The sequence below is a fragment of the Chelonia mydas genome, chromosome 8, assembly GCF_015237465.2.
Source record: "Chelonia mydas isolate rCheMyd1 chromosome 8, rCheMyd1.pri.v2, whole genome shotgun sequence".
In the NCBI taxonomy this organism is placed as follows: Eukaryota; Metazoa; Chordata; order Testudines; family Cheloniidae; genus Chelonia; species Chelonia mydas.
In genome coordinates, this window is record NC_057854.1 from 89,294,445 (window position 1) to 89,318,004 (window position 23,560).

Below are 23,560 nucleotides of genomic sequence, written 5' to 3' on the forward strand. Positions count from 1 at the left end.
AGTGGAATTTCAAAAAGGAAATTTCAAAAAGGAAACCATATGGTGAGGAGGAAGAGAAGAAGGAAACATTTTGTGGTGGTGCTTTAAGCAGATGGCACTATTTTAAGGCCCTGATGATGACAGACATGCTTGATTGGGTACAACGCCATTTTATTGATTACAGCATTTCAAAGCCCTCGCGCTCAGTATCAAAGGTAAAGGGGCGTCCGCACATCATCGTTTGGTGATGGGCCTGCAGCATGGTGTTGCCCTCCAGCATTAAGCCTCGCCGTTTCTCAAAGGGGGGAATCTCGTTAAAGCAAAACTTCCAGTGTGTCTTGATGATCATCCGCGCCCAGCCCACCCAGTACTGAGTGGTGTCCCCTATGATGGACTTCATGGTGTACACGTTGTTGTAGTTGCCCGCGTACTGCTGGTTGTTGGGGAAAGGCCCAAAGGTGTTTATCTGAGCAATGCAAAACCACCCGAGTGTCTTATTTAACTGGTCGTGGGTCAGCATCCACCCGCACATGGGGCCCGCAACTGGCTGCCGAAAGGAGCGCTTGGTCAGGTGGAAGCTGCTGATGCACTGGCGGGAGGGGGAGGTGACCGAGGCCCCCCATTAGCAGCAGCTCTGTGGGCCCCAAAGTAGTTAGTACCGTCAACATCGTCAGGGTTATGCAATACGAGTGAGATCAGGAGGTCCTCCACCCACAGCCAGTACACCTGCCCCTGCACACCTACCTCGTGGCCATCAGCGGGCCAGATATAGAACTTGGTCTTGATATGCTTGTAAATGTGCTTGGTCTCGATGGTGCCTGGGATGGACCACAGGACCCACAGGTTGCGCACTTTGTTGAAGCTGCTGAGGGGTTTATGGTCAGGATCGCAGAAGGCCAAGTCTGCTTAGCTCATGTATTCTCGGATGTGAAATCATTCATGTGTGAGTGAGCTAATTGATTTATCCTGTACACTTTGAGGCTACAATCTAAGGGATTGATATTCTGAGCAGTTCTACTCCACATCTTCAGTGTGCCCTAAAATGAATCTTTTTCCCCTCCTCTGTAAAGAAGCTGTTTTCAAGTGACATACAATAAGTCTCTGCTTTTGACTATGTGTGTATGTGTATTACATATTTTCATCCAGTTTATTACATGACTCTGCAGTTTGTCACGGGCCCCAATCCTTCCAGCATTTGATTAACTTTATATATGTGAGTAGTCCCATTGACTCCAGTGGGGTGACTCACGTGCAGAAAGCTGAGTATGTGTGCAAGTGTTTGCAGGATTGGGGCCCTGGCTATCACTGCCATATGCACAATGTAAATACAGTGCATGCACATAAACTGAGAAGCAGAATAATTCTATGCTACTGGAAAATAGTATCTTTCCAAGTGTTAAAAAGTGATAGATTTTAGTTTGCATACTCAGTGGGTTAGAAATATTAATACAATGCAAACAGATGGAACCTGATGAATTAACACTAGGTATAATGGACACTTCCTTGATTACTATTAATAGTTTCCCATTGTAGATTTAATGTACGGAGTATGTCGGGAAAGAGTGGCTTTGAAACAATGCCATCTAGAAAGTATCCTAGGTAACAGTTCAGTCTTTCTTTTTTTTTTCTAAAACACCAAAATATGCCCCACCCCCACCCTCCTTTTACAGGTTTCAGAGTCCATACGGCTAAATGCAGTGCCTTGCATAATGACAGGTTTCAGAGTTCAGACAGTTTGCATCCGATGAAGTGAGCTGTAGCTCACAAAAGCTTATGCTCAAATAAATTGGTTAGTCTCTAAGGTGCCACAAGTACTCCTTTTCCCCCTTTTACAGTTATAGTTGCTACCTTAACAAACATAAATTGTACTAGTTTGTGTTGAAAGTACGGTGCATGTATCTGATTCCCTTCTAAATTACTATTAGGCAAGGGGAGATTTTCAAAGTTTAAGAGAAAATATATAGGGGGAGATTTTAGAGCTACTGGGCACTACTCCAGGGGCTATATTCTGCTACTGCAACAGCATAAAAGCTGTACAGGAGAATTCCCCTGGCATAGGACCCTTGTGAGATGCTCTCCAGCCTCCTCACAGACACAGGCCAAGGTGAGCTGCTGGAGCAGCAAAGCTGGGCGGGGACAGATCGGAGTGAGAGGGGACATGATCACAGCACTCGGTACTCTAGGGATTCTGGGCTTCAGAGAAGTCCATAGGCAGCCTAAGTAAGGCTGCCCCTGGACTCCTCTAGTTTATAATGGGTCCATTACAACCCCTACAACAGCTCAGAATCTAGGCAGTGCAAAGGTGGCAGAAAACCGTCTTTGCCTACTGCTTCAGGCTTTGTCTACTGAGATGCAGCATAGAATCCAGCTCCATTAGCCCTGATGGAGTCAGAGTCCATTCACTATGACCTTGTCATCACTGGTATTAGCATCATTAGGAGCCTTAGTAGATGGGCAGCTGACAAGGTTTTTACACTCTATCCCAATTTAGCCTACACTAAACATGGTGAGCAGGAACAGTGTTAGCAACCGTGAAAATGTTCTAGAAGATTTCCCTTGTGGAGACAGGGCATCTGTTTTGCAGCCCAGCAACTCTCTTCTCAGCTACTCCTGCTGTCTCCACAAAGCCCTCCTTTCTCCAGTCAAAGCTATTTGTTCAGTATTTGCCCTGGCTTTCGCCTTGTTGCAAATACTAGAGATGTTTTCAGTTTTTTGCAAATGCTATACAAAGTGAAATGTAACTGGTTTAATCACAAACTTAAAATTCATAGGTCAGTGACAATGGTTAGGCTGCTAGTATGCAAAGACCACTGCCTATCATGCTGACCAGTAACGACTCATTGTTTGTTTGGACTCCCCCATTTGTCTATATCTATCTGTTGGCGCTTGTCTTATACGTAGACCCCTTAAGTAAGCCCTTTTGAGCAGGGCCCATCTTTTTGGTCTGTGTTTGTACAGCACCTTAGCACAATGGGTCCTGGTCTATGACTGGGGCCCTACGCAATGCAAATAATAACAGCAGCATTCAACAGAAGGTTTGTTAAAGGGAAAGAATCTGGAACTGTTTACCGTTTCATTATAAACTGTATTCTAAAAATCATGCAGAGTTTTCATGGTTCAAGTTCAAAACCAGGTGACACTTGGTAGATTCATCCTGGAGCTTCAGGGGTGGTTTGAAATCAAACTCAGGGAATGCAAATCTACATGAACTGGAACCGGAGCCACATAAAGTGAAATTATTGTGTTTTAGAGCCACATAATTCACTGGAGTGAAGTTCTGAGTCAACACATCAGATGGAGATCGGTTTCTCATAGCTATGAGTGGCTATTACTTCTTAAAGCAAAAAAAAGGTCTTGTGATGTCATGGCAATCAAGGTGTGACTTAATTATGGCAAACATCTAGAACAGGATGGGCAAACTTTTTGGCCTGAGGGCACATCTGGGAATAGAAATTGTATGGCAGGCCATGAATGCTCACAAAATTGGGGATGGGGTGTGGAAGGGGGTGAGGGCTCTGGTTGGGGGTGCGGGCTCTGGGGTGGGGCCAGAAATGAGGAGTTCAGGGTGCAGGAAGGGGCTCCGGGCTGGGGCGGGGAAGTAGAGGTGGGGGGGGTGAGGGCCCTGGCTGGGGATGCAGGCTCTGGGGTGGGGCTGGGGATGAGGAGTTTGGGGTGTAGGAGGGTGCTCCGGGCTGGGACCGAGGAGTTCAGAGGGCAGGAGGGGGATAAGAGGTGCAGCCTCTGGCTGGGGATGCGGGCTCTGGGGTGGAGATGGGGATGAGAGGTTTGGGGTGCAGAAGGGTGCTCCAGGCTGGGATTGAGGGGAACAGAGGGCGGGAGGAGGATCAGGGCTGGGGCAGGGGGTTGGGGTGTGGGGAGAGGCTCAGGAGTGTGGCGCTTACCTCAAACAGCTCCCATAAGCAGCGGCCATGTCCTCCCGCTGGCTCCTATGGGGAGCCACGGCCAGGCAGCTCTGTGCGCTGCATTGTCCGCAGGCGCCGTCCCTGCAACTCCCATTGGCTGCAGTTCCCGGCCAATGGGAGTTGCGGGGGCGGTGCTTGGGGCGGGGGCAGCATGCGGAGCAGAGCCTCCTGGTTGTTCCTATGCATAGGAGCAGGAGCGGGGCCATGCTGCTGCTTCCGGGAGCCTCGTGGAGCGGCTCCAGACCTTGCTTCCCAGCTGGAGCACTGGAGCGGGGCAGGCCCCAGACCCTGCTCCCCAGCGGGAGCTTGAGGGCTGCATTAAAATGACTAGCAGGCTGGATCCGGCCCACGGGACATAGTTTGCGCACCCCAGATCTAGAAAATAAGGTGATTAAGTAACAGCATGGATTTGTCAAAAACAAATTGTGTTAAACCAACCTGATAGCTTTCTTTGACAGGGTAGCAAGCCCTGTGGTTAGGGGGAAGCGGTAGACGTGATATATCTTGACTTTAGTAAAGCTTTTGATACTGCCTCACATGACCTTCTCATAAACAAACTAGGGAGATGCAACATAGACGGAGCTACGATAAGGTGGGTGCAAAACTCGTTGGAAAACCATTCCCAAAGAGTAGTTATCAGTGGTTCACAATCATGCTGGAATGGGGTCCCGCAGGGATCAGTTCTGGGTCTGGTTCTGTTCAATATCTTCATCAATGATTTAAATAATGGCATACAGAGCACACTTCTAAAGTTTGTGGATGATATCAAACTGGAAGGGGTTGCAAGTGCTTTAGAGGATAGGATTAAAATTCAAAATGATATGGACAAACTGGAGAAATGCTCTGAAGTAAATAGGATGAAATTCAATAAGGACAAATGCAAAGTACTCTGCTTAGGAAGGAACAGTCAGTTACACACATACAAAATGGGAAATGACTGCCTAGGAAGGAGTACTGCAGAAAGGGATCTGGGCGTCATAGAGGACCACAAGCTAAATATGAGTCAACAGTGTAACACTGTTGCCAAAAAAGCAAATATCATTCTGGGATGTATTAGCAGGAGTGTTGTAAGCAAAACACGAGAAGTAATTCTTCCGCTCTGACTAGACCTCAACTGGAGTATTGTGTCCAGTTCTGGGTGCCACATTTCAGGAAGGATGTGGACAAATTGGAGGGAGTCCAAAGAAGAGCAACAAAAATGATTAAAGGTCTAGAAAGCGTGACCTATGAGGGAAGATGGAAAAAATTGGGTTTGTTTAGTCTGGAAAAGAGAAGACTGAGAGGGGACATGATAACCGTTTTCAAGTACATAAAAGGTTGTTACAAGGAGGAGGAAGAAAATTTGTTTTTCTTAACCTCTGAGGATAGGACAAGAAGCAATGGGCTTAAATTGCAGCAGTGGAGGTTTAGGTTGAACATTAGGAAAAACTTCCTGTCAAGGTGGTTAAGCACTGGAATAAATTGCCTAGGGAAGTTGTGGAATCTCCATCATTGGAGATTTTTAAGAGCAGGAAAGGTCTAGATAATTAGTCCTGCCACAAGTGCAGGGGACTGGACTAGATGACCTCTCAAGCTCCATTCCAGTCCTATGATTCTATGTTTAATCCGTAAAATGGGAATAACAATACTTATCCTTTCTAAAGCATGCTGAGATCTTAGATGAAGAACTGCTAGGCAAGTACAAAGTGTATCCGATCATCAGTGTGCAACATTACATGGCTATTATTTGTAATTTGTATTACAGCAGCACCCAGTGAAAGGATCAAGACCCATTGTGCTAGGTGCTGTGTGACAAATGAAGACAGCCCCATTGCTTAAAGATGCAAATGGACAAAACAGATGGGCAGGGGGCAGAATGGATGTAATAAAATGAAAAAAAAAAATGCAGAAAAATGGGCTTGTCACTTGACTAAATCAAAAGTTATAAAATGTAAGAGAGTCACAGCACCATGATGTCGTGTCTACACCAAAAGATATTTCAGGATTCCTTCAAATTTCTGTAATCTGAACCCAGCTGTGAGAATGCACTCACAAGTTAGAATGGCCAGCAACCCAACTTTCTAGAGAGGAAGAATGACCTAGTGGTTTGGGCAGGAATCTAAGACTTAGGCAACCTGGGTTCAATTCTCTGCTCTAGACTGTAAGTGTGACCTTGGGTAAAACACTTGGCCTCTCTATGCCTCCCTTCGCGATCTGTAAAATGAGGATAATCCTACTTTGGGGTGAGGCTAAATAGGTCAGAAGGGTTGCAGAGCGCTTTGAGATCTCCTTGTGAGGCGTGTTAGCCGTAAGAGATCAGTGTTACTTGGTTAGGGAAAACAGCACGCTGAACCCTGTGCCATGTACAGAAGCCGGGCCCCTGCCCAGAGAGCTGACAGACTGACTCCAGGCTGGCGCTGTGGGACAAAGCGCGGCCCGTGCCTTGTGGGGCCCAAGTCAGGGGCTGCATTGCCACGCCCCTTGGGTCGGGGGTGTGGGTTCCGACCCAATCCGTTTAACCGCCCTCACTGGGAAAGGCCGGAAAACGACCATCTGCCAACGAGGGACGCTCCCTGCCTTTTCCAGCAGAATCTCTGCCCGCGCCGCGTCCGCCCGCAAAGCTGCCCGGCTCCCCTCTTCCATGTATTTCAGTGGGGTTCAGGGGCGCCACGCTGTGTTCCCCTGAGGTCCCTATTCCCGGCGCTGGGGCGGGCGACTCCCAGTCACTCCCCAAGCGGAGATTCGGGGGCCTGGGGCCGCTCTGCCCTAACCCCCGCCCTACAATGGGACAATAACTCCTCAGACAGCCCTTGGCCTTCCCCCCCCCTCCTCGCCGCCGTACCGCATATCGGCGAAGAGCGGCTCATCCTCCCCGCGCCTGCCTTGCCTGGAAGGGGTGGGGTGGGATTGTCAGCGTGGAATCGTGGTTGCATGCTGGGCCGGCAAATTCCGGCTGCGTGTCTCTCCGCAGCATTACGGCGCCCTTTCCCGGCTCCTTCGCTGCATCCCGGCTGAGCAGCAGCAGCGGCGGGGGGAGAAGCGTTCGGCTTCCAGCGCGAGCCGCCGCAGCCATGGCCGAGCGCCGCGCCTTCGCCCAGAAGATCAGCAGGTAAAGGGCCGCCGCGGAGCGCCGCGCTCCCGGGAGGCGTGTGCACCGCGGCCGCCTCCCGCTGGAGCAGCGCTGGGCGGGCACTGAGCGCCGGGCTGGGCCGGTAGCGGCAGAAGGGGCCTAGTCGGGGCAGGGGATGCCCCCGCTCACCCGCCTGGCGGTTCGGCTCCCCGGTCCCGGGTTACTCGCCGGCCCGCTTGGGGCCGGTTGGTTTTGTGTCTGTGCGTGGTCCCGATCGCGGGTGGGGGGCGTGAGCGGCTGGGATGCATCGCGCTCCGCCAGGGGGGCTCGGGTGCATTGTGCTCCCAGGGAGGGTCTGGGGAGGTTTGTTTGCGTGCGCTGGATGCTGGAGAGACCCAGGGTCGGCCACAGTCCCCTTGTGCAGGCTGACAGGTTCCCCAACGCCGCCCTGGCTGGCGCTGTCAGTGCGGCGGGCTGGGTGGGGTGCAGGGCGCAGCGCGAGATGTCCAGCGTGAAGAAGCAAAACACTTCTGTAATTTTTTGCTCCTGGCCTTTTGACATCCCCCGCCCCCGGCAGCAGGGAAGATCCGTTCGGAAGAGAAGGCTCAAATTAGCCACGGGTCTGCTTTAATCAAAACAACAAAAGCAATTAATGGGGTTGCTGTGGAGATTGTGTTTCCTCATTCCGCCACAAAAGGGGGTGGGGGAAGGAGATCCCTGGGCTAAGCTCCATCTGCAGTTGTTATTGTGTGTTTATATATGTGTACGTGGTGTCACCTCAATTCATTAAAACTCTTTAGGTTAAACACACATTGGGCAAGTCTTGCTGACAGCATTCTGCACCCTCGCATTTCACCTCTGCTATTGTACCAGGTGGCTCTGAAGTCTTCTGAAAAATTAGAACTGTTCCATGTGTGCTGTCTAGATATAGGGGTACGATGCTAGGGCTGTACTAGTACAAAATATTGCTCAGACATTGTATCAAGAATTTAGAACTACTACTGGAATATAATCCTTCCTCTACTGACCAAATGTATGTCGCGCAGATTAGCCTAGTGGAAGGTGCATGGGTCTGGAATCCCATGGAGTTCTAGCACCAGCTCAGCACGGACACCTTGGGAGAGTCACTTAACCTCTGCCTCAGTCCCTTCTACCCTTCTGTAAAATGCAGGATACAGCTCCCTTCCTTATACATGCTGTGATAAGCCAGCTAGGTTTGTGCGTCTAGAGACCTGTGCAAACACTAAGGTGTATATAACATTTTAATATGGAATGGTTTTTTGTACAGAGCAGAATTTAAAAGAATTTCATTAGCAACTTTCTACAGTCTTTTTAAAAGTTACATTTCCAGCCACAAACACACACATGCTTCCAAGTGTGAACTGATGCAGTGCTGTTTTTGAGAGCCTGATAGCAGATTGGTTAAGGGTCTCTGTGGCTGCTCCTTCCTTTCCCAAGCAGCAGAGTGAAATTATCTAGACTGGTCAGTTTCACTGCTGCTATTCAGATGGCTCTGGGCAGCCATGAACTGAATGCCACTTTCAGTTTTCAGAATCAGAAAGCTACAGAAGCAGTTACTGAAGTGATTCATGGGAGAAGGTGGGGGAGGGGAAGAGTGCTATCCCTCCCATTGTAGGGGTTACAGGAAAGAATGCAGCTCTGTGCTCCTTCCTTCTTAGGGCATAGGCAGGAGAGAAGAGGGGCTTCAGATTTATTAGAATATGCTAGTCAGAGACTGATGTGAAAAATCGATGACCCAAGAATTTCACCAGACCTCTTCCCATCACATGGTGTGGCGGGAGCTGCTTTTGCCATCAGGGCACTTTTCCTGGTTCTAACTTGCAGTCATGGGTACGCTGCATGAGAGGCAGGAATTCTAGGAAAGTCAAGAGTAAGAATTTGTGAGTTCTGCAGCTCTGGTGAAGAGTCTACACAATAGTTTGCCACCCTGCCTTTGTGACATCTCTGTCTGGCTCTAGTTGAGTAGCTTTTAAGTTTCCAAATCACTGTTACAGATGTTAACCTCACAGTATAGGAAGGGGGGGAAATTGCTATAATGCCATCTTTGTATACCTTGCAGTGCTGTAGCCATTTGTTGTGTTTTAAAGCAATCAAATGACATTGTGCAGGTACAGATGTTTCCTTTCTGACACTTGCAGAGAAGAGTTATGGACCTTCTGACATGGAGTATGTGATTTATATGCAAATTTTACCTGCACATGGACAGGTTAATATAGTACACTACACTGACAGTTTCTTAGAGCAAAACTACTGTTAATGGAAATGACTGGATAAGCCCTGTGTCTAGTTATTCTGGTAGAACAGTATTTAGGAATTCTGAAGCCAGGTAACTAATTTTTTTACTTACACCAATACACAAATGGCTCCTCAAAACATTGCTGTTGTGGAGTCCTAGAATCTGAACTCTGGCAAACTGCTTGCACTTGTAGGTTCCTAGAGCTTTTCCCTGTGGCTGTCGGAAGCCTTCTCTTGTTTTAATCTTCATGCCATTGTTTGAAGTAGAATATCCGTGATACATTTTTCACACATTGACATCCTGTTTGCCATACTCATAGAGCTAGTCACACAGATCAAAGTTTGGCCTGTAGTGAGTGTGTTCATGTAGCTATCACACACTTTGGGTAATATTAAAGCAGAATACAATTTGTAGGATTACCTGCCAGAGTGTGTGCAGGATTCTGGGTTGGATTTTAGAGTAGTTTTGGGGAAGAATTTTCTGAGTGAGGAAGTGTATAGACTTTCGTTATTACTTTTTCTGAAATACTATCCAGGTAATTCTGTGCTTCCTAGTCATCATAGCACTGATACATTGTCTACTATTTCCCCTAACCAATGTGGTCTACCTCACAAGTGGATGCAGAATAGGAGTCCCATCAGTGGTATACGTTCATCACTATGAGGTTATTTTACTATGAGCAACAGAAGTAGTGCCAGACTGTTTCACAACACTTCTCAATATCTCTATTCTAAAATGCCTTTCTTACCACTGCAGTGCAACATTCTCTTACTGGAAGTGTTCACAAAGATGCAAAATTCTTGGTCTGCACTATGACTATTATGTATGTACTATTCCTCCCTCACCCTATCTAAAAAGGCCTCAGTGTTGAGCCGACTGACTGAGGTGGGTTAGTTAATGCCTGAGGCCTGGTCTGCCCTTGAAGTTGTAACAGTATATGTAGGTCAGTTAGGCATGTGATTTAAAAAAAGAAAAAAATATAGTTATATCAGTATAAACTCTACTGTGAATGCTAAAACAATGAGGAGTCCTTGTGGCACCTTACAGACTAGCACATTTATTTGGGCATAAGCTTTTGTGGGCTAAAATTCACTTCATCAGATGCATGGAGTGGAAAATACAGGGGCAGGTATAACAACATTATATATTGCCTTAGGCAACTCCCATCTTTTCATGTGCTGTGTATTTATACCTGCCTCTGTATTTTCCACTCCATGTATCTGATGAAGTTGTGAGTCTCTGGCCCTCAGTCTTTAGTCTGCTTAGGTCCAGTAGAGATTGAGGGTTGTTCTTAGCCCAAATAATTCACATGCTGAGATGGTCTGATCCTGCACCTATTGAAACCAATATCAAAGCCCTCATTGGCTTCAGTGGGCACAGGACCAGCCACCAAATGATGGCAATGTCGTCTTCACATTAGATAGCTTTATAACTGTTATCACAAATGCAGCAAACTAGAAGAGGCTAAGGTGTAAGGTGCCTTTAGTGAAAGCATCAGCACTCCCTCTCCCCAACCTCAGACCCTCAGTCCCTAAAGAGAGACAATAAGTGCTGGGACTTTTGCACCTGTTTAACCTTTGGCTTTCAAACGTGTTTGAGTGTACACCATTCTAGAGAGAATTCAGAAAAATGACTGACTGGTCAATGGAATAAGGGCAAGGAGAACAGTTCATCACTAAAGATGGACCTCAAAACAAAAGACTAACCTTTCTGTTGTTGCTTCCTCCTGGTGTAAGAGAGTTCATATTAGAAGTAATTTCCCTCCTTGGTGGAGGATCTTGATAAGTTCATTGGGGAAACCCCTTACAAGAATGTAACTTGGGCTACACCTCTCCCCACTGCAGCTCAGGGATGAAGGGTGACACAGTTGTTTGCCTTTGTAGAAATCTATTGGTTTTACTATATTGGTAGTATTAGAACAGGGTCGTTCCTCTGCTAACCAATATAAAAACCCCACAAGATACCTAGTTCTGGTATCATCTTAATCAAGGCGCACTCTTATTCCAGAACAGTTGGAAGCCATCTGCACCATGGAAGTTTTCCTCAGATTCTTATCAAATTTAGAAACAGTTATATTCCCTCCAGAAAAATCTTCCAGAAATTATCCCCAGTGTAGAGAAAGCTTAGAAGACCAATACACAAACTTCAGATCTGGGAGTGGAATAACATTGTACACTGATGTTCAAAGCCATGCTACAAATAATCCAACTGAGAAATGAACAATGCTCAAAATCCTTTTAAAAACAGAAACATTGAACAGAATTCTCTGAACTGCTGAAAGAGAAGCAGCTTGATTGTTATAGATCTGCAAGGACACTTCACTGTAAGACTGTCTTTCTACAGTGAAATACTGTAGGCAGAGCATCACCAAATACACGATTAAGGATCATAAACAAGACAACAAAAGAACTGGAAAGCCAGAAAGAATAACAATCTTGATGGGAGAGAGAAACAGACATTTTTTTATTCCACAGTTCAAAATATGGAGAACTATGGGAAAGATACTTCCTCAAACTACGTGACAAAATAAGATCTCATATTAAAATGTGAGTAAAAATTGAGCATGTTTTAGGGAGAAGTGAAGGGTGATGTATGGGCTTTATAATATTTAGCAGCTTGATTCTAGTTTAGAAGTGAATAACACCAGCAAATAGACACATGATTAGAAACTCATTGTTAACATATATCCTGGATATCATCATATATAAAGTGCAATCAAGTTTGGTTTTGCTTGCAGCTCATTGTCTAGTTAGTGATAGTACTTTCAAAAAAAGACTAGTTTTGTTTTTCTTTAAAAATGGGCTCCTAGGGGATTTGCCCCCCTCCTTTGGCATATTCTGTATTTTTGTGATATTACATATGTTCACAGTAATTATCCAGTGAAGAATAAGATCAGAAAAAGTGTTACTAGGAAAAAGTGTACTTTAAGCATAGTCAGTCATGTGACAGTGTCCTGTGACAAAGTTGTGGAATATTTGTCTAAGAATTCCAGATAAACTAAGTATGATGTTAGCGTCAGATGGTTACGGTAGAACTAATTCTTGATTTGTCATTCCAGTTAAAAGCTTTACCATTGTTGTTCATTTTATTCTATACCAGCACAAGAGTCTTTGAATCAGAGGCTTGTGTCAGGAAAGCTTTTTCTGATTAGCTTTGGAGCATTGCAGCCTTTTTAGCCTATCTGATATAGCACATTCCTTTATTGTTTTGTACTCCTGCTGGGGGCTCAGATATCATGACTCCATTGAATTTATAAATCATCCCAAACACTTCACGATTTCTGGCTTCTAGACTTATGTTCAGTTTTTTTCTATTAGTCTTGTCACTATTCTCTATTGTGAGAAGCGAATTCTAGTTTCTTGGGCAGAAGTACTTAACTAGGTCTTCGTTTGAATAGTTGGAAGATTAGGATGATAGTAGTAGAGAATCCTTCAAAGAAGCACCATCTCATGGTTATAGCAATGTCCTCTTTTGTTTTATGATGTTTCATCCCTTCTCCTACCCTCCATGCAGGCTTGTACTGCACTGACTTACCGAGCTAAGGCCTTGTCAGTACTGATTATTTAACCGCCATAGCTGCACCCATGCAAACTCGTGTACCCAGGCAACACCGCAATTGTAGTGTAGCTGGCCCTTGCTTGAAACTGGGACAAATCTCCATTTTTGCCCTCCTACCACTGCAAGAATTCCCAAACACCCAGGTCATTATCATGCAAGAGCTGAACCTACAAAGAAGAACAGAACCAAGAACTACATCAGAATAGAATGGGTTGCTTTTTACATGATGGAGTCAAGTTTAAAGAAGCCACCACACAGCCAAAGGTGCAACATTTAGTAACATATCTAGACATCAGCTGTGGCTTCACAGTTGAAGATAAATTTGCTCCTCTGGCTAAACTTTCCATCTAGAAACAATATTTAGATCTGTAAATCTGCGGACAGATTTTTTCCCCTCCCCCTGTTGCATTCCAAGTCCTAGATAACTGTAGCCTCCATACCAGCCATGCAATGAAGAGCTCTGTTCTATGTTGCCTGAGGAATTACTCAAAACATGCAACAAGTAAGGGATCAGGTTTAAAGCCAGGATCATCTGCAACATAAGGCATGCTTTTAAGTCTCTCATCAGCTATAGATGCACAATATTTTCCATGTCTAAGACTAATTTTAGTACATTCCAAACTTTTCTATGACTATTAACAGCCAAGTAGATAGGGGAAAAACCAACACGAGGATGATAGATCCTTATGGACGAGAATAGGCTGCCTGTCAGTCCCCAGCAGGAGCTGGCTGGTCTACATTCAACTTTCAGCTTCTGGAAGTGAAAACAAAGCTTCCTGTGGTAAAGTCAAATATGAAGCAAATGACTTCTTGCAGCCAGAGTGCATAAAAACAGTTTTCTATAGTCCAAGTTATTTTTAAGGTAAAATAGTGCTTCCTTTAGCTAATCTTACCCCCATTCTCTGGACCGAGGAAACATCTGCTCTCCACACTAAGCCTGGTTGTTCTAGTCTCTTCCTTTTTTATAAAATTTTCCTCCCTCCTTGACATCAGTGGCTTCCCCCTGCTGCCAGCCCCATTGCACTCCGCCATTGCTAACTTCCTTGGCAATCCCAACAATGAGAGCAGACCCTGTTGTCAAGTCCTTGCTCAGAAAGGTTTTAACCTTCTTTCCAGCAGGTGGAACCCGCCAATCACACCCTATGGTAGCTTACCTAAGAGTTAAGTCAGAGCTCATTCAATTAGCCATGACTCTGCTGATTTACACCACAGAGCCAGCTGTGTTTGAAAAAATGTTGGAAGATTTTTGGGGGTTATCTTGAGGCTGGGCAAGCTGGGCATTGCCTTTGGCTAATGGAGTGGGCTCCTGAGAAGGGGTATTGCAAAGAGCTGGATGACATTCTTTTGACAAAACTTTATTTTTCAACAATTTTTATTTTTTTATTTTTTTTTGGTCAAGTTTTCAAAATTTGAAACGCTTTGACCAGCTCAGTTTCTGGTGGGAGTGTTCCATTTCAATCCATTCCAAGGTTATGGGAAAGTTTCCAGTGGGTTGCAGGGCTGAGCACTGTGGACAACCTAAGGCCCAGGATTTGGCTCATTGTTGTTTTTAGGGATGTTCCTTTTTTTACCCATGTTTTTCCATATGTTGTCTCTGTCCCTTTGCTACTGTTTGTAAATAAAGCTGTCTTATGTTTTAATGCTATCCTGTGATGTGGGGGGGATGCTCGTCTAGGAACATAAAAAAAGCAAAGGGGACACATTGTATTTGATTCACCCTGCAGGCACAGAGGGGCATAATTTGCATTCCCCTGTGCCCAAGAGGAAAGCAATGGTGGGATTCACCTGTAGCAGAGAGCATGCGGCAGTACAACCCAGCGGGTCAGTGTATGTTACATGTCTATTTCTGTGCCTGAGCCACAGAGGATGTGGGCCTGTTTCAGCCTCTAGCTACAGAGCCATCACAGCGGCACTTTTGCTGCCGTCCCCTAAGATTTCGACGAGCTTGGGGGAAATGGCTTTAAATGCCGTCCAGGGCTTAGTCAGTGCATTTTCCAGGTGTCACCTCCTCAGCTATCCCAACCCACTTTCTAGGCTGCACAGTTATTCCGGGGGCGGTGGGGGCTGGACTTCAGCGAAGAAGTCTCTGCCAATCTGTAATCATTGAGGTGAAAGAGAAGTCATGGCACACACACACGGTTCAGGAATGAGTGAGCGAGCACATACAAGAGCTGGTATGTGACTGAGGTCTGAACTGCTGGGGGGCACCGAGAGTGCTGCAGAAGGTCTTTCCACACAGGAAAAGTGGAAGGAGCTTGCTAGGGACGGGTTCAGCCAGTTGGATGCCACGTCTCATTTTGTTGTGGATTGGAAATGCACCACACAAGAGGAAAATGTTTGTATTTGGGTTAAGAATCTGAATTTTTTTGTCCTGCAGTAGATTCTATAAGTACTGAGAAGTCTCATACACACATTCTGTCCTCACGGGTCAACAATATTCCTACAGCAGAAGCACCTACCTGACATTTTGTCCTGGTTTACAAAAGTTAAATTGTTCCTCTCTTGTTTCAGAACTGTGGCAGCAGAAGTCAGGAAGCAGATCTCGGGGCAGTATGGCGGGTCTCCTCAACTTCTCAAAAACCTTAGTATTGGAGGCAGTGTCTCCCATCATACAACTGTAAGTAACGCTCTTCCTTTATACAGTGCCACAGTAAAGAAGAAGATGCAAGTTGTTTTGATTGCAAGTCAGGAAAAAAAACCACTGTTCTATAAGTGATAACAATTTAATGAATTACCTGATAATAAAAACATTTAGGCAAATAATTTACTACTGGCTAGCTTAGGCAGCCCTTCCTCAGCTTGCTGGCTTCTGTGAATCCTTTTTTAGGAACCTAATTCTCCCCATACAATGCATGGGGAGCCTCGGTGCCTCACTCAGAATTGTGAATGCCACCTATTAGGTCCTGCAGTACTCAGCTGAATTTTCCCATGTGAATCTAGACCAGAGGCCTTCTTCTGAGACATGGGGCCAGATTCTCTTACCAAATTCCATCCATTTTGCACAACTCAGGCAGTGCAAAAGAGAGAATCTGATCCTAACTGGCTAGCTGAGAATTCCTTTAGGGGAGCTCTCAGCAGGCACAAAGCAGCATAGCCAGCTTCTGTGCCAGCTGCACTCCACCACTGGTGCATAGGAGCAGGAAGGGAATGGCAGAGGCAATTAGGCTGGCCTTTCTTTAGATCAATGGTCTGAATCCTGCAAACAGTCTGCATGGGTGGATACTCCAAAGATATGTTCATGTGGCTCCCTTTGTAGGACCGTAGCCATTGTTTATCCCTTTAAGGTCTCAGTTCTGCAATCAGTGCTGCATGGATGCAGGGTTCTGCCCACTCTGCTTAATGCAGGGTCAGGGCCTTAGGTCTGGTCTTCACTGGGGGGGGGGAAATCGATCTAAGATACGTCGACTTCAGCTACGCTATTCTCGTAGCTGAAGTTGTGTATCTTAGATTGACTTAGAATCACTTACTTCGCGTTCTCGCGGTGCGGGAGCGACCGCTGCCGCTCCCCCGTCGACTCCGCTTCCACCTATCGCCGTGGTGGAGTTCCGGAGTCGACGGCAGAGCGATCAGGGATCGATTTATCGTGTCTACACTTGATGCGATAATTCGATCCCCAATAGATCGATCACTACCCGCCGATCCGGTGGGTAGTGTACACATGGCCTTAGAAAGTTGGAGTCTTGTCTTCGTCTTTGGGGATGGAATGGTAGCAAATGGAATAAGTTTCCCTGATAAAATGCTTTAGAAGGGAAGGTGAGAGTTTGGAGATGGTTATCACTGAGGAGTGTGCATTTATTTAAATGTGTGAAATTATTCAGATGAGCTGAGGTTGTTTTTTTTTTTAAGAGCAGTTGAATATTGGAAACAAAATTGTCAGCATTGCCCACATTGAGGCAAATTATACTCACCATCTTCTGCTCAGATTTCAGAATTGAACCAGCTCTCTGGACATAAATCCAAGTCATCAGATACAGAGGGGGTGAAAATTCCCATGTACTTGCTCAAGGTGGAACTGCATTCTGGGAAACATTCATGATGCCTACATCATTGCTCTGTGTTAGACCAATCTATGTTAAAAGTAATTCATTGCATCACCCTGTCCTCATAAAATGGGTCTGCTTAACTGTTGCATTCCAAGTTCTAGATACCTGTAACCTTTCATCTTTCATACCAGCTGTGCAGTGAAGTGTTCTCTTCTGTGTAGTATCAGTTGCTGGAAATCCTCCCTGGAGCATGGAACCCTGGCACACATGCTTTTGGGATACGATGTGGTCATCCTATTTTGCAGTAAGGGCCTACTGAGGATCAGCTTCTGATATAGCACCTCCTACTTTAGTCTGCATCCCCTGTGATGCATTTAAAATCTTTCCAGCTTTCTCATCCAGAGCACACATACTTCCTTAGAGTCAACCTAACATTAAAAGGCCATGCTTGCATCGCAGAAGGCAGGGATAACCTCCAGCTTAAAAAAGTGAGTTAGCTTCATGCTGGGAATACTTTTGAAGTTTTATTCAAAGCACCACATTTATCATTCCTGGTACCTGCAGTAATTGTGATATCTTCCTCTGCTTCACGTGGAGCCGCTGCAGCACCACGATCACCGACAAATGTCGAGGGCCACATCCATAGTTGCCTTATGGGCCCTTTTTGTCAGTGATGTTGGCTATGCAGGCACAAAGGGACTATAGGGCTAGCTCTGTGCTAGTGCCACAGAAGCCCTGGAGGTGTTCCAGGCTGGAGGCAGAAAGAAGGAGAGGGTTGATGGCAGGAGTCCCTTAGCTGGGGCAGTCCTGGACTGCTGCAAGCCGCATGGGGGCTATGGCAGCAGATGGAGCAGGTTAGAGCAGTCATGACCCAGCCAGTCCCATAGGATCTATCTTGTAATCCAGAAGTAGGTATATAAGTAAGATCTCTTCCTGCACCTATCCCAGATGCTGCTCAGCTGACCATACCTTGGTAAATCTGGGTATCATTTCTTCTTCTCTGTCATCTTTCTTCTAGCTGCATTGTATCCTCTGATTTTCTTTCTTCTGTAAGATTTTTCCATCATGCAGGCATCAAAACAAACATTCAGTGTTCCAGTGCTATGCTGAGAAATGTATGAGCGGACACTGTGGGGACTCTGCTAGTACAGGGATCTACCTATGCTGTTTTCAGAGCAGGATCAGATCCTTAGGGGTATGTTGCCTTACTAGTGTGTTGCTGTAAGTCATCCCCCTCTGCTCCCTCCTATCAATCCTAGTGAATTATTTTGTACTTGTACTTCTGCGGCATCCTGTGTCTGTGTGTGTATATGGGGAGTCAGTGGAAATGTAAAACAGGATCTCCAGAATCTCAGAAAATGGCACACTGCTTGAAAGCTCAGCATTTCATATCAGACTTCACTTCACAATGGTTGATGTGCTTGTCATGTTAAATTCTACGCTGAGCCTAGATGCTACTCAGAAGTAAGATTATCTCAAAGTGATAGTGGGCATGGTGACAGGACGTGGCTGGGCAAGTAAAGAATCTTTCTTTTTGAATGTGTAGATAATACGACAGGGACTTGGTTGTAAAGAATTTAGGGCCAAATTCTGCTCTTTGGGCATGCATGACAGGCTCTCATTGAAGTCAGAGGGAGTCATGCATGAGTCCAGGGCAGAATTCAGCTGAGTGTTATACCTCTGGGGTGCTAGAAAGAACTGGGCATGGCATTGGGCAGTAAATTCCCTTAGAGGGAGTGCTTTATGATAACCACACCCTTAGAAGTTGTCTTTGTTATGCAGAAATAGTCTTTGTTCTGGGAAAGGTTTGTGTGTTCTGGAGAATAAAATATAAGGCCCTGATCCTGCATAGCCGGTCTCTGCAGGCATTGGGGTCTACACACACACAAGAGCTTGCAAGACAAGGGCCTCAGTTGCTGTTTTGGATACACTTGATAGTGTAATTGCTTGAGTGAATTATCTGACTTATTGTTTAATATATTGTTGCCCAATCACCAGAGAGGTTGTGAAAAAGTCTGGTGGAAAATTAAATAAGCATGGGTTCATTTATTGAATCTTGTTTCATCTAGGTATGAAAAGGTTAATGAATTCTTCTACTTTTTCATATTGGAGAAGTGTCTTTAAACATTTGCTGTAGCCCGCTGTGATGTACAGCAGGATTAATGAAGAGGACTGGTGAAGGCCCCCACTGGCTTTATCTACCCTATTTTTTTTTCCTTAATATTTCCCTCTGATGCATGTCTCCAATGGTAGCTCTAGTATAGACAAGGCATGTCCAACCACCACATATTAATCACTTATAATATTAGAGTTAGTGCCTAGAGACCCCAACTGAGATTGGGACCCCATTGTGCCAGGTGCTGCACAAATCCTAGTGAGAGATCATCCCTGCCCCAAAGAGCTTACATTTGAAAGAGATAAAGTGTGGGAGGGGAAACAGAGGTCATGCAGCTCACTGTCTGTACCAGGAATACACCCCAGGTCTCTAGACTCCGAGCCCTGTTTCCTGTCCAGTAGACAATGCTGCCTCAACGTGGAGACTCAAACATTGGCAGCAGGTCTACACTAGTGTTCCCACTGTTGAGTCTGCAGGAGTTTTTAATGCTAGCATAGACACAGCTTGTAATGTTAAATACATCCTGCTCAGTTGTATTTGTAGATGGCTACGATCCGAATGAGGTCACGCCACTGACCGGTCTTGGCAATTTCCACATTAGCAATGGCTGCGGGTAATTATCCTGATAGTCTTACGACACGTGTAGGCATTTTCTATAAAACAATATGCCTTCGTGAAGGAGTTGGTAACATTGGAAAAAAGAAAAGGAGTACTTGTGGCACCTTAGAGACTAACCAATTTATTTGAGCATAAGCTTTCGTGAGCTACAGTTCACTTCATCGGATGCTGTAGCTCACGAAAGCTTATGCTCAAATAAATTGGTTAGTCTCTAAGGTGCCACAAGTACTCCTTTTCTTTTTGTGAATACAGACTAACACGGCTGCTACTCTGAAACCTGGTAACATGGAAGTCACTTGGCACCTTGCAAGGTCTCTCCCTTAGTTTCTCATTGACTGAATCACATTTGCATTCTCTTAGATGGTGGTTGAGTATGGGATGCAGTGCAGTAAACAGTCAGCTGAAATGTAACTAGTCTCTTCCCTGTAGTTTGGCGAGATCCTCATGCTGCATGAGCAACAGAAAAAATAATTCCATGATTGTTTCTATCTTTGCTACTCGTAGAAGCGAGGGAGAAGTACACTAACTATATTAAGGTGACAATACAGGAGCCTATGAATTACTGCCTTCCTCCCTTCCCAGTTTAAATGCAGCTCTTTCTAGTTGTGCTTTGGGGAATTCACAAATTTAGGTCCCAGTCATGCAGACACTTCCACATGTGCTTAACTTTACCCACTGAGTATTGTTATTGGCTGCAATGGGACTAGTCACAGCAATAAGTCTTTGCAAGCTCAGGGCCTTAGATTTGAAAACCCAGTTACACACCCCAAATATCAATTGATCTGTAAGAAATAAAAGTTAAGGTCTCAGAGTGTTTGATTCGGTGCTGCCTGGGATGGCGGGGGGCAAGAGGAGGAATTTGCTCTGGGCCTCCTGTTCGAAAGAGCCCCCAAACGAGTTGCATTGAAGCCTAGCACATGGTGTCGCAGTGCCACTCAGGTTAGGACCAGCGGCCCGAGGGTTGGCCAGACCAGGCCTGTGTGGTGTTGTGACCCTGTATGCAATGTCACTCAGTGAAATTTGGCCCAGCAGCCCCTCCATCATGATGGAGTTTGTATAATATTAGTAATGCCCAACAGACTTCTGGGTGCATTTGGACCCTATCATTAGGAGGTGAATTAGCAGCTCTTTGCACAGGTAAGTGGATTGTTGTCTCTTCCAACCATTTTACTGAGGGAGTTTTGTTGGGAACCAATCCTGCAAGATGTTGAATGCCTCCCTCAATTCCCATTGATTTCGTAGTGTTCAGCCCCTCTGAAGAAATTTGCTCAGGAGGAGTTTGCAGGATTGGGCCCAATGAGAACTGAAGGCCTTTGCCTTGTTTTTCTGCTAAATTCAAGAGTTTAGTCTGGACTACTCTCATCTGTTTGTGACCACTTTCTTTCCCATCATTAAATGTTTGCTTTTTCTTTTCAGCAACTCATTATGCTGTGATGCTTGTTAACTCTTTCACTGCTGAGCCTTTAATGCACTCATCATTTGTGCTGTTTTACACTGAATTTAAAGGCAAGTTAGGGACCTGGCTGACACATTCATTAGCATGTCAGGTGTGGTTTTACCTGGGTGTGTTTGGAATGTTAGGTAGAAGTCTTGGGTTAATTCTGGTTATTGTCTGGGCAACACAGGGACTTTCTCTTTCTCTGGATCTTGTTGTGCAGACTTTTGGTTTGGTGTTTAAGGGCTTGTGGTTATTCTTGTTCGGGTTAGTAAGAGCAGACCTGTTGACTGAGGTTGAGGGTCAAGTATCCATTGTTGTTATTTTTCTTTGACTGACATTTTTGTTATTGTCCGTTTACAGAGAACAAACCATGCCCTCAAAAGCTGGAAAATAATCAGTAAATATAAAGATTTCTCTTCATCTCCTAACATCTAGCCTAGTTGTCTGTCTCTCTCTCTCTCTTGCTCTTTTTTTTAGCAGCAGTTTTGAAAGCTTTTGCTGTTTAACGATATTTACATTGTTAAAATGAGAATAGATAGTTATGCGTGCACTGATTTGTGAATACTTTAAACATTCAGTTGATGTATATGTTTAAATGTGCATCTCTTTGTGCATTGCAAAGCAATAGCAGGAAATTGCAGAATAGTAAGGTTGTGTCAAAACTTGGAAAGGCAAACATTTCATGGTAAAAATGTTTTTGGGACCAAAATTTTATCTAAAATACCTTAAAATGGTTATAATTTGATTAGGGTAGGAAGAAAATAGTCTGGACTGTAAATATGTATTTTTCATTTTAAAAGTAACATTTTGTAGGATCTGGAAAATATTTTGCCATTCAGCTGGTTTTGCACAAGCAAAACACTGTTCCACAACTGAAACTGCACTGCCATTGCTTGTTATGTTGGTGTGCAAAGACATTTTATTGCATCATTGGGTTTAATGTTAGCAAGCAGCGTGGTCCAAGGGGTAAGACAATGGACTAGGGAGGCCTGGGTTCTATTCCCACTGTGACATTGACCTTAACACTTCTCTTCTCTGTGCTTCAGTTTCCCCATGTAAAATGAGGCTAATAATGATACTTCCTCCCTTTGAAAAGTACTTTCAGATCTCTGAGCCAATGCCAGTTGGAGCCTTTCCATGGATGTAATAGGCGTTGAGATCAGCGTCTATGGAAGCTAAGATGTAATTATCACATAAGATGATATCGTAGTTATACAAAAGAACCCATGTTAATTTTAACTTTATTCAGAAGAAGAGGAAAAAGATAATGTTTGCCAAAGAATGGAAAATACTGCGAGGGAAAAAATTATAATACCCTCCTCTTTCCGTCGGCCTGCCCCGTGGGGTAGAAAAGGTATTCTAAGGTATCTAGTGCCACGTAATTTTATGCCCCAAAACACTAAAAATATATACTCTAGAGAAACAAGAAATGGTAGGAACCAAGTCTTCGTCGCTTAATGCCAATTCAGGGATGTGACTCCTACTGTTTTAGTCACATGAGGTTCTTTGCCTGGCCTTAGGGGACACCAGGATTAAAGACAAGCAAAACAATCACAATTATTAACTATGGCTATTTTATTAAAACTAAAATTATTTAAAATAAAGCTAAATAGAACACAGACAATAAACAGTGGTTACTTCAGCGGCAGGTCATGTATGGAGGGTGTTGGGGCTCACCAAAGCACACAAACTCAACACTTGTGTGGGAGGGAACGAGTCTATGAGAGAGACTACATATCGATTTTGAATACAGCAAATCTGTAGCAGCCTGCTATGGATTTTCTGTGTTCGCTGTATATATCTAGTAGCCGGATATTCTTCTCCATTGCGCCTGTGGCATATGCACAGACTGCAGTCAAGGTCAATCAAGAGGCAGAGCTGCTGCCATTTTTCAGTGGGGTTCGGGGTGCTGGATTCTCTGCCCAAGCCACAGACTGCAGTGACTGTCGAGCACTCTAAAGTCTTGCGCTCTGACTACCCCATATAGATCCTGTTGACGGGTTCTAAAAGATGCATACTTTTCGTTGACATAGTTCCGTTTCAAACAGGACTACTTTCACATGTTCTAGATACCTTTTAGAGCGCATCAGCTGGGTCTACATGGGGCAGGTAGAGCGCAATACTTTAGCGCAATCTACAATTTACACCCCTCCAGTGCACACCCAGACTGCAGGGACCAGCTTTCACATGCCCCAGTGCAACTGGAGTGACTCCAGGGCCAAGATATATTACCCAGGGGACAAGGCTTTTTTTTTTATTTTCCTGATATGTCCCACTTACCCCAAGGTTCACCAGCCACCACTGGGTTACTTCAGTGACCATCTCCTCTGTTTCTCTATGGAGAGCTTTCAACAGAGATAATACTTTGGGGGGGTCCTCTCTGGCAGTGACACTCTTCCTTTGGTAAATGTAAACCAAAGTTCATTATTCCCCAAATCAGTAATGAGTCCTATTTTAGTATATCAGAGAGAACCAAAGCAGCATGTAGATGGGCAAAGGAATTTCATTTAAGGGTTGGTCAATGAGGTTTAGTTTATCATGGAACACTTAGTTTATAAACGGGCAGAGGTAAATGATTATAATGAAGTCCCATGAAATGAGTTTTTTAGCTCGTTTAAAAGAAGCCATTCGAGGCAGGC

General features: G+C 45.0%; 1 protein-coding gene across 6 annotated transcripts in view; it reads left to right on the top strand.

The window, feature by feature from the left end:
* Positions 1–6,454: 6,454 nt before the first annotated feature.
* Positions 6,455–23,560, top strand: part of DOCK7 (dedicator of cytokinesis 7) — a 141,538-nt gene continuing 124,432 nt past the window's right edge. For 5 of the 6 annotated variants that reach the window (XM_037906835.2, XM_037906836.2, XM_037906837.2 and 2 more), the window contains exons 1-2: positions 6,455–6,990; positions 15,278–15,383. In XM_037906835.2, coding sequence (XP_037762763.1) covers positions 6,953–6,990; positions 15,278–15,383 — 144 coding nt within the window. In that variant the 5' untranslated portion in view covers positions 6,455–6,952. Of the gene's footprint in view, positions 6,991–14,000; positions 14,588–15,277; positions 15,384–23,560 lie in introns of those variants that run through there. The other variant, XM_043552714.1, reaches the window with a different exon arrangement.